Source organism: Aphelocoma coerulescens, chromosome 1A (genome assembly GCF_041296385.1).
Source record: "Aphelocoma coerulescens isolate FSJ_1873_10779 chromosome 1A, UR_Acoe_1.0, whole genome shotgun sequence".
NCBI lineage: Eukaryota > Metazoa > Chordata > Aves > Passeriformes > Corvidae > Aphelocoma > Aphelocoma coerulescens.
This window is the reverse complement of record NC_091014.1, coordinates 206,608-218,271: the sequence shown is the minus strand read 5'-3', so window position 1 is coordinate 218,271 and position 11,664 is coordinate 206,608. Positions and strand designations below refer to the sequence as shown.

The following is an 11,664-nucleotide window of genomic DNA, read 5'->3' as shown; positions in this document are numbered from 1 at the left end:
GACTGCAGCAATTTATCCAATTCCTAAGGTATGCTGAGTTTAAAGTTGACCAGTTGACCCCAGATGTATTGGTATGAAGGCAAAGAGAATAAATACTTCCGGACTACTACCAATCTCTACAATGTAGTGCAAGAAGTAAATTACATTTTGTTTAGCTGCATGTCACCATGGACAAAGCCGTGCATGTGAAGTGGCTCTCATTGATATACAATACTATTAGGCCTGGTGAAAAACGTAATATTCATAGAACAGCAGGGCCTCTCCAAAAGGATACAGACAACTGGGAATAGAGAAAACATGACTTTCTGTGTTCACAGTTTTGTGTTAAAACCTTGGTTATGAGAAGCCCAAAAAAGAGCTGTGTACTAAACCACATGTTTTTGCAGTTAGGGACTTCTCTGTTCATCTTTCAGGACGGAATTGTTCCCCAGGAGGGTATTACAGTCATAAAAGTGACTGTGAAAAGAACACTTTTCCAAAGATTCCTAAAAAATTCAGGAGTACTCTGCTGTAGAATTTCAGGCATTTCAGGGCATTTTCACATCAACCTTCAAGCATCTCTATGGGTTTGCTCCAAGAGAGAGCACACGCAACATATCCAACATCTCTGTTTGCAAAATGGCATTATTTCAGGCAGGTATATAGGAACGACGTTCTCTAAGATACAGAGGCTTAAATATAAAGAATGTCACGTTTCAGGCAATTTGAGACACTTCTCTCCTTTTATTAATTTTCCAAACATAGCTATCCAGATATTACTGAAAAGGAGACAATCTACTATAGTAGGGTAGTTCAATTTCCTAAACTAAGACCAACTTTGCAAAATAGTTGTACACTGATAATAATAAAGGACCTCTGGAAGCAATGCTAATAAAGAATTCCTATTATAAAAATTTGGACTACCTATTCTCCTATGGTAAAGTGAGCTACAGGTCACTGAACAACTACATCAAGTCCCTAACAGGCCAGTTTCATGTCTTTGAGGTGTGCCAAGCAACCTCTCTCAGTTCGTAGTCTTCTGTAAGGATGTGCAGGTGGAGCCAGTTTCTGCCTCGTAGACGTAGGAACATCACAACAGCACCGTGGTAAACTGGAAGGTGAAGGGCAGGGCAATGCAGAGATGTGTGTCTGCACAGTGAATCCGTGTGCCGCAGCATCTTCCATCCACGGGAGCAGGAAAGCAGCTTCAGGATTGCCAGTGAAAAAAGGAAGAATTATGCAGTGCTCACGTGGCTGCCATCGGGTGTGAGCCCCCCCAGCACAGCTCTGTGCAGGGAATTCCTCTCAGTGGCCGGAGAGCAGCATCCAGAGGCGAAATCGCAGCTGACCGTAAGCTCGCATCGCCTCTGCGTGGGCGGCCGGATCTTGGGCCAGGTGCTCAAAGAGGTTGAGCGGCTCGACCGCTCGCATTGCCGGCGGCAAGCTGATCTCTGCAGGAAGCCTCTGGTTGCCTAGGACAAAGTGCTCCAGGCGTTTCAACTGCAGGCAGCGGCGCAGGTATGCCATGATGTCCCACAGCCGCCGTGCAAATTCCCTCCTGCGCCACTGGGACAGCGGTACGGTGGTCAGCACGTGCATGACCACAGTCTTCCAGGTCGAGCTGGAAAAACCTGTGCCCCTCAGGATGCAGGTGAAGAGCTGCAGGCATTTCAGGTGCAAGCTCTCACACGGCACCTGCCTGGCGACGTGCTGGAAGAATTTTGCCTCTGCCACAGCGTACGTCTCAGGCCACGCTGTGCTTGCGATGGAGTCGGCCTCGGCGGGCTGGCTGCTCACAAAGATGCTGGAGCCGCCTGTCTGGGCCTCTGTGGGCTGGCTGACCGCAAAGATGTCGGAGTCCCCGTGGCGCACCCCAAACAACATCTTCACCACCAGGCTCTTCTTGCCTTTGCTCAGCCGGAATTGGCAGGACCGGCTGCAGGGCTGAAACACCAAGTGCCATGAGTACGACTGAGGCAAATGCAGCCACGAGCATCTCACCAGCTGGTAGAACCAGTGGGAGGTTTTCTCCACGTCCAGGTAGGAGCCGGTGCAGAGTGTCTCTAGGAGGCTGGGCTTCTGCTTCTGCCGCAGCTCCTCCTGCGAGTGGTGCAGGAAGCACAACAGCTTCTCGCCCAGCTGCTCCCTCTCGCACGTGCACACCAGCTCCACACGGACGCAGAAGGTCCTTGCTGCCATCTGCCCTCCACTGTTCAGCTCCAGGTGGAAGGTGTGTCCCGGTGGGGGATTCAGTGGGACCAGCATGCGGTACACCCCATCCTGCTCACGGGGACTCCAACCCTCAAAGGCACTGCCCACCCCAATGGCTTCTTGAGGCACCGGGTAGAAACTATTGCTCACGCTGTCAATAAAGACACGCGTGAAGCTCTCCATCAGCTCAGCTGCCACTGAGCGACCTTTCTCCACGTCCTCGACGGGACACTGTATGCGATCCACTAAAAGGATCCCTCGCTTATTCCCAGCGTCACGGGCGTCTTCTTCCTCTTCAATTCCACCACGGCTGCCTTTGCCCTTGCCAGCATAGCCTTCTTTTTCACTGGCAGCCACATGACCTTGTTCTCCTTCTTTTGCATCTTCATTCTTCTCTCCATTCGCATTTGCATCACCCTGTTTCTCATCTCTGTTTGCAACACTGGTCTCTTCATTTCCAAGGTGAGTGGTTTTTTCTTCAGTTGCAGCAAACCCACTGTGGTCTATTGCCTTCCCACCATCACTGTTGTCTTCCTGCCCAATCCAATCACTGCTTTGTTGTTCACTGGCATCACTGCTTCCCTGCACCTTCACATCTGCTTTTTCTTCCTTTCCATCTACCTCGTATACTCCTTTATTTACATCATCACTGTTGCCTGCCTTCATATACGCATCATCGGTTTTTTCTTCATTTCCATCTCCGTCTTCCTTTCCAGCATCCTTGTCTGGCTCCACCTTCACATCCTTGTTTTCTCCTTCATTTACTTCATCTAGGTCTTCCACACCTCCAGTAACATTGCCAGGTTCTTGTTCATTTCCTTCGGCAGTATTGTATCCTGGCATATTCCCATCACTCCAGCCTTCATCTTTCTTTGCATCATGGCCATCGTCACTTTTAACATCACTGTCTTTCTTCAACTTCACATCTTCATCTCGTTCATTGGCATCATCATCGTCTCCTTCATTTGCAGCCACAGGACTGCCTTCTCCTTCATTTCCACTGCCGCTGTCATCTGCCTCCACAGTCACATCTATGGTTTCTCCATCTCCCTTGGAATCCAAACTGTCTTCTTCCTTTTCTTTTTCCTTCTCCTCTCCCAAGGTCTTGCAGGAGCTCTGGTCCTTGCCGCTGCTGTTGGTTTCGCTGGCTTCAGGACTCCTCCTGCAGCTAAACCACAGGCCCAAGAGGAGCAGGAGTCCAGCAAGAGCCCAGAATGGCCACTGCTGCAGGGCACCAAAGAGCAGGGCTCCCCAGCCCTCGTCCTGCTGCTCCAGGGGCCCTTGCTCCAGCTCCTGCAGCAGCCGAGCCATCTCGCGGTCAAGCAGCTCCTCACGCTCCTGCATTCGCCGGTGCGTGGCCTCATCCAGCCCATCCCCAGCTGGCTGGGGGTACTGGATCAGGCTTTGCACGAGCACGAAGAGCAATGACAATAAAGCCATGGTCTGCAAGAGGACACACAGAAGGGGTTCAGTAGGGCCAGCATGGAGGCAGCCAGTGGGGGGCAGGAGCCACAGGGACGTGGCAGCAGGAAGGAGAGGGCCCCCGGCAGCTGGCAGGAGGCAAGGCCTGCACCGCTGCCCCAGCAAGCACCGAGCCTGAGCAAGGCACTCCCAACCAGGGGCTGGGCCCTGGATGCAGGGACAGAACACACGCCCCGGGTGCCGGCGCTTCTGCCCCAGCCCTCCCCCAGCCCTGCCTCCCCACCGCCTGTGTGCACTCACCGCTTGCCCAGGCTCTACTGGGGCAGCGGCAACCCATGGGGCCTTTAATAGCTGCCCCCATTGTGACACGGCCCCTGTGCTGTCACAGGCCCCAGAGCGCATCACAGGCCAGCCCCACCCACCATCCCCAGCCCGGGAACTCATCATGGCCCTGGGCACCCAAAGCCTCAAGAGACACAAAGTGCAGACCCATCAGTCGTGAACCTGGGAACCCCAGAGCTTCCCTGTACAAAGCAGGCACAAGTGCCCTCCCACACAAACCCTTGTCAAATATAAATATGGGTGACATGATCCATGGATGCTCTTGGTATATAGGTGTAAGCTTTTATTTAATCTTGGAGGGGGACATTTTTTATTAATAATATTTATATTGATTACTTTTGGGGCAGTATGTCATATAGGCTAATGTTTTGTTACAGATTTAGTGAGAAATCTTTCTGAAAGAAATCCAGGCTGCTTGAATGATGCACAGGAAGATCTAACACCCTCCTTTAAGAGGCTCAGTAAGTTAATTACAAAATTTTGGTGTCTTCAGCAACCTCTCAGCTCTTAAAACTCTATGGTTCAACACAGTGCAAAATTCTGGGATAGCCAGGATTTTGTTCAGAAAGTAGAATGTCTCCTTTTTCAAATTTGTAGCAAAGATGTACATCTGTCACTCCCACCATCTTCAAAATTGTCTGCCTTAAACAGAGTTAACCAATCTCTCTGACTTGTTTGATGTTGCGCTGGTTAAATAAAGGAAATTCTGACTCTTTCTGCTATCTCTGTGTATTTATCTCCAAAGGACTGTGAGTACGGAAGAGTCATCCCCTATATTCCTCAGCTCTTCTTTGGGGAACTCACCTAGAAATGGAACTGCAGAAATGGGGAGGGAGGAAAAAGAAACAGGATGTGAATCGAGCACCTGCATAGTGACCACAGATGTCCACTGCTAGACAGACACTGACGTCAGGCAGATCGTGCCCTCCAAATAGTGCTCAGAAAGAGAACAAGTTTGGGATTTCTGAAACTGCTCTGAATTGGATTTGCTTAAACAGATGTCATTAGTAAAAGTAATCAAAGAAAGAGTTTTGATCCCTCTTCCAAGCTGATGCCACTTATCATGTCTCTTCCCTGCATTCTTCTAGGGAAGCTGTTTTTGATGTTGTCCCGTCCTTCTTTTTATAAGAGAGCAAAAATCCTTTGTTAAGTATTACTCTTTCAGTTTTGTTTCCTCTCATCTTCTGAGATACAGTAAAGTGAACATTCAGCAGAATAGTTTTGTATTTTTTGAATACAATTCTTCTTTTATCCAATTGAGGCCCTTCTGTGATCACGAAAAAACAGCCTCCAGTCAGTGACATCAACAGTTTACACTCATAAGAGCTTGACATGGGTCAGTTCTCCAAGGTTATTCTTAGTTCAACTGCTATGTAAGCTGTTGATGTCACTGACTGGAGGCTGCTCTTCAGGACATGATATATATGATAATTATATGACAGAAAATGCAACATAGAGTTGAATCTGACCTTCAAGTTCACTAGCTTAAAAAAGGAAAAAAAATGTCTGCAAGAAATTTGCTGCTTTTCCCATTACTAAGATGTAATAAATGCCTTCAAGTTTATACTCAGTCGACGGCATATACACATGGACAGCAGCACCCATCCATCTTCAAGCTAGGGTACATTTTAAGTCTCAATGATCACTGCCTCCAGAAAGCATTTTTGAGACAAAACAGGCAAAGTCTTTTGCATATCTAGACAATCATCCAATACTAGGATCTTCACTCTCACATAAACACTTCATGTTTTTCCATAGAGGAATCTGAGATAGATTTTTCTGACAAATAACAGACCACCAAAAATTAATTAAACGACAAACAAGGGAAAAGCACCACTTCCTCACTCAGCACATTTTCCTTGATTTTCATTAAGCATTCAGATTTACAGACGCTGATATTGCCACAAGAGCAGTTTTTTTCTGGTTTTACTTCCTCTTCTAGTAGAGCAAGCACAGCTGCAAAATGCAAGCTCATTTCTAGGCTCTCTTACACATCACCAGTTTACCACATTCCAACCAGTCATAGCTGTGCAACACCCCGTCAGGGTACTGGGATTACTGCAGTGTCACAGACAGCTTAAGTGAGCTGTACAGTTTTAACTACGTTTTATATGTATAATTAAATGATGCATGACATGGAAATAAGCCAGCTGTACTGAAACTGAACAAACTAACTGCTGTGATGCAACAGTTAAGCATCTCATCAGTTATAAAATGAAACAGGTTTAAAGCAAAAGCAATATAGAGAACAGAATGCTTGACACTGTTAAATAGCATGTTCAAAGGATAATTTTTGAACATTAAGGAAATGTACTCACCCAGTCAAATTTTCAAAAGAATTCCTGGCACCAAAATGTTCTCTGTTTGCTTTTTCACCATGTTTTAAGAATGGATCACTCTTAGGGGGAAGAAAATCCTGTGTGCAAAACACTGCGGGAAACTAAACAATCCTTAAACATGGCTAATTGCCACGTGGAGCTGATGGTTTAGCACGGTCATCCTTCAGCAGAGGAGAAAGAACTGCCTGTCTTTAGTTTACTTAGGTAAGATGAAAAAAGTGAGGAGTGTGAATTTGATCTCGCTTCAATTTACTTCAGTGGAAAAACTCTTGCCATGACTTCAGTGAGAGTGAGACTCCACCTTAATTCATTCTATATGGAGAAAAACAAACCAGCTGAGAATAATGCTTTTGTTTATTAGATTTAAATTACTACCATAGTCGTTTTGAACAGTGCTAAGTAAATCCTGCTTTAAAAGCCAAACCTTGCCTTCAGTCGTGCTTATTCCTCTGTACTGTGTCACAGTGCAGGATTCCTGGTCCTCTGACCAAGTCACGGCTGTCAAAGTAAGCATGGTTTGCTCTGGGGAATGGCCACATTCCCACACGGGAATGATACATGTTTGTGGATATCACTGGTGACAATGCCCAAATCTGGCCTGGTGCATGCCCCCCAGCCAAGAAACTAGGGTGCACGCTTTGGTAATATAAATGCATTCACTGAGAACACAGACTACACTTACTGAAATGTCCATGAAAAGCAGCCAAGTAAATCAAATCAATAGGGTTAAATTTGCAATTTCTCTCTTTCTGCAGGAAAATTTTAGGATAGCCACAAATTGAGAAAAATTTGATTTTTTTTCTTCTTTTTCTCAGAAGGCAATCAACATTCTGGGTCTGGCTATTCTTTACTTCTCCCTATGAAGTAAAATCTAAAAAGACACACACGATATTTATGGAAGGACCTCCCAATGAATTAGGAAAAATTATTACTCAGAAGATAAAACAGAAACAAGACTGTCTACACTGTATGAATTAAACATACGAGAATTAGGACACAGAGCCTTCCATTCTTTAGTAACAGAACTGATGCTGTCCTGAAAATGACATGAATGAATTAGACTGGTGTATGAAAACCTTCTGCATCTGCTCTAGAGGTTGGAATGAGGATGTTAAATGAGGCAGCAGACAACAAGGATGTGCTGCTTAGGGAAGCTGTGGTTGTGGAGTTCTGCAGTTTGGATGAAGGTCACAGGTTATCTCCATCTACATGAAAATGAGTGATAAATACACACTGTCGGTCTTAAGACTGAAAGAGTACTAGGCAAAGAGAGTTAAAATATGGAATATTACTCAAAATCATCCCCTGGTTTTCTAAAGATCCTAATCTTCTATTAGAAGACAGTTTGTTACCTTCTCCTAATATTAAAACTACAGTAATAAAAGCACCTCAATCTTGTAGAAGTATCTAAGATACACAGATTAAGTAAGGTATATGCACTGAGAGCACCCTAAAAACATCACAAGAGGAGTGACAATTTCTGGGATAGTAATGACATGAACAAGTATCTAACTTAAGTCTGAGTGAATAAGAGTATTTTTCAACTAATGGATATGGGAAAATGTGAAAAGATGAGATACGTGATTAAAGATCATAGTGGATTTGATTAACACAGGTGGAGAATATATGACTTTGATTCTGTACTACAACGTATTTTAATTGATTTGTGTGTAGTTTTAGTTTTATACATGCACAGTTTTTTAGAACACATCTTTAGACTGGGACAAACAATAAAGGAAATCCATTGTACGACTTTACATTGATCCCGACATCACTCACTGGAATATCTTAACATTTCCTGCACAGATTCCCATTCGTTAAGATGACGACCTTGAGAAGAAGGAAACCTATAGCTGCCATTCAGAGAAGGTCTAAAATTTTAATTGCTGTTTGAACACAAAGGAGCTTTGACATGCTGTGGTTTATTGAAGCACTCCTGCAGTTATAGACACATCTTTAACCACCCTACCCTCTCCCTCTTCCTCCATCCACCACTGATTGATGCAACTGGAAAATTCAGTAACTGCAAAGTCCTGCTTACTTCCAGCTCTCCTGCCCCAGCAAATGCTCAGCTCTTCTGGGAAGATGGAGCTATGCCATAAACTCATTGCACATGAAAGGAGACGAAACCTTCCCTTCAAAGACACATGTGACCAGGTTTTTGGAACTGCCTGACGTGGCCAGTTCTCATCTGTTTTCCATAAAGAAGGAGAAGAGCCCTGTATTCTCCTCTTCATGATAGTTCAAGTATTAATTCCAAAGAACAGAGATGCCAGGACTTGTCAGTGACATGACTAACAATTTTATGACAACTGGCAAAACAGTTCATTTCTCCTACATCTTATTCTCAGAAACCTTGGAATTGTTTTGTCTGAAAGATTTGGGGGGAGGAAGGTAGACTTAATTCTCACAACTATATTAAATACTCAGTATATGTGATATCCTGTTGTCAACACACAAATATATAGTTTGATTATGATAAGCCATACTGGAATCATTTACAGTACATAAGTGTGAAAAAACAGCATTAAATTTTTTCTTGTTCCATGTGGAAAAATATACACCTTCCAACCCCCCAAGAAAGTAAGACAAAGCACAATAAATTCTGGTAATTCTCTTTCTTCCGACTTTTCAGTTCCATCACAGCTCTCAAAATTAAGATTTATGTGCTATTTTGCATCTGCATCTGTTGTTGATTTTCCCCCCCTACGGGGATATAGGTGAATAAGTTTGGACAGGAAACGGTATCCCTCAAGCCAAACTGAAAGGTTTATAAAGTTGCTAATAAAAGTTTGGGTCAGGGCCTAAATATCAATCATCTGCTCATCATCTTTTTAAACGAGCTCAGGCATTTCCCCAACTGTTCCCAGCAGGTCTCTGCCACTATTTTAAACTAAGATTTCAGCCATTTTTTTTCCCCTGTGTTGACCTCAATAATTTTTCTTTCTCCCCCTCTTTACCTGCCAAAGGCATCCATCAGGATTTTGCCAAAGGCTATCTGCTTTTGAAGTTGAGAGGAATTCACTAATCGTGAGTGTCAAATCCACAATAAATGCCGTCGCCATGTGGTACATGCTGCTTTTGGGAATTATCTCAAAAGGCCTGGCTGTGAGAAGGCCGGCTGTATGTTAGGAGGGTTTTACTGCTAACTTTCGTAACTCACGTCAGGTCTTTCAGTTTCTCTATTCATTGGCTTCAGTGAGTGCAACTGTTTCCCAAAGTAATAAAAATGTTGTCAAGATCCCTTGATCTTGCTTCCTCTGTCTCTCTCACACAAACACATCCAAACACATTTATATACACAGTGGAATAGCATGCCCAGTGGCACGCAAATCTAGCAAAAGAGAAGCTTGTAAATAAATAGCAAGTCATTCTGCTTACTCAATAAATTTCTCTGGGTGTTAAACTCATGATAAACATATCATAAGCCCCAATGAAGGCTTTACAGCCTGTCCCATCACACCATCCTGAGTGTAACTCTGCAATGCATAGGAAGACATAAGTTTGAAAAACAGAGCAGAAATAGCTCCCATAAGGGCAAGGTGCTGACACAGCTGAAACATAACTAATGGGAGAGCATTTGTTTTCACTAAAGAAGAAAGTATCAGTGACACACCTCTGTGCCTGTGCAGGTGTGCTGTACATTCAAAGCAAAAAGAAATCTACCTTCTTTAAAAACTTGTCCATTAATACATAAATATGTCTGTGTTGAAATCCCTCGGTACCATTCTTAACAAGAACTACACACAAGACTAAGAAATTCTGCAGAGAAACACGCTTTTGTGATCCAAAGAGGCAAGGAGAAAGAAAACCACCTATGAAGAGTTTAACATACCCACTTAGTGATAGAAAAAGAATTATTACAAAAATAAATGTCAGTCCCCTTGAAACACTTGAGTCAGCTCTCTCAACTTCCTCTGATGCTGTAGGAAGGTGTGAACGTCCTCCATGTCTCACATCATCCCCACCAGCCACATAGGAATGTCTCCAATGCACCTCAGAGTGTTTCAAGTACCACTCCCCTCTAATTTATGTAGAGTCTGTTAACATCCTCTTGGAGCAAACAGAAATAATACTTTTAAAAGACAGTTATACTTCAGAAACATGTGCCCCGACACAACAAAAAGCCCAGATTTTAATACTGCCCCGAGGCAGAATTCATCCATCTTTAAGGCTTCTATTATGTATTTCCTGGTTAGTAATACAAAAGAACTGCTGGCAGTATCACATCAAAACGAAAGTGGCAGAATCAGAAAAACTTCTGAAAAGTTTACCTTTATAGGAAAGCTTCAGTCTTGGGATATTTTGTTTTGACATTCCAGTGACTGGAAGGAACAGCATCACTAAAGACAGCAGGCTGCAGGCACGTGGCACTTGCAAAGCTCTCATTCTGCTCTCCTCTTCTGTATCTTCTTTTGTACTATGGTGAAGTATCTCCCCACTTTTCAAACAATCCAAGTTTTATCTGGAAGAAAAAAAGAAAACATCTGCAGATCTGCTTTACTGCATAAGTAACAATTCTGTAAGCAAGCCAGACCTATCTTTAAGGAGCACCTCAGTTAATTTCTTTGCTACAAAAGTATTTTTCCTCTAGTACAAGTAAATATGTTTTGTTTCCTTAATACTAAACTTACACATTTTGACATTGGAAAAATATGTAAACTTTTCAGACACCAGTGTCTAGCCTAGCTAAAGTTTAAGCACAAATTAAATTAATGCAGTATCCATAAAAAGAACATCTGACATTCAAAAGTGACCATGCAACTTGATAGTTAATACCAGTCCATTGGATATCTTATATGTTTTATAGCTCTTTTTGTCTCAGTACAACAGCTATTGTGTGTTTATGCTATGACTAGAATGAACTGTAATGTCTCAGATGCCATGGGGGTACAAGCTGAGTTAACAGTGAGTACATATCCATATCCATCAAAAACTTTTCATAAATAAACTAAGAAAACTGGACAGAGCAAGCAGTTGTGTTTAGTTTTAATAGAGAAAAAAGTCAAAGCGGATGATGGATTTAAAAGTGCTTTCAGTATGATATTTCCAGCAGAATAACTGCCTCAACTCATCCACCAAAATGTCCTATAAACTTTAATGAGTGTTTCAGGCTGGGGTCAATAGGCTGATATGGGATTTTGTTAGCACAGTGTGTAACTAAGCCAGCTTTGCAACACTTTTCACTTAGTAAGAATCATTCGTAGTCCATAAATCTTAAAGTGTTTTACAAACGAAAGCAATTATCACTGCCCTTATTTTCCCTATGCAAAAACGGAACCATAAAGCTGCAATGAACCTATTTCCTCAAGGTCACACAGCCAGCACAGGAGTTGAAAAGAAAACAGCAACAGCAGTCCTGCTGTCCTTT

At 43.5% G+C, this 11,664-nt stretch overlaps 1 protein-coding gene across 1 annotated transcript; it reads right to left on the bottom strand.

Annotated features, from left to right (window-relative positions):
- Positions 1 to 817: 817 nt before the first annotated feature.
- LOC138104444 (uncharacterized) lies at positions 818 to 11,057 on the bottom strand. The gene is made up of 2 exons (XM_069003745.1): positions 10,568 to 11,057; positions 818 to 3,633 (listed from the first exon to the last, which is right to left on the bottom strand). Exon 2 carries the CDS (start codon positions 3,628 to 3,630, stop codon positions 1,285 to 1,287), a length of 2,346 nt encoding a protein of 781 aa, XP_068859846.1. The 5' UTR covers positions 3,631 to 3,633; positions 10,568 to 11,057; the 3' UTR covers positions 818 to 1,284.
- Between the last annotated feature and the right edge of the window lie 607 nt (positions 11,058 to 11,664).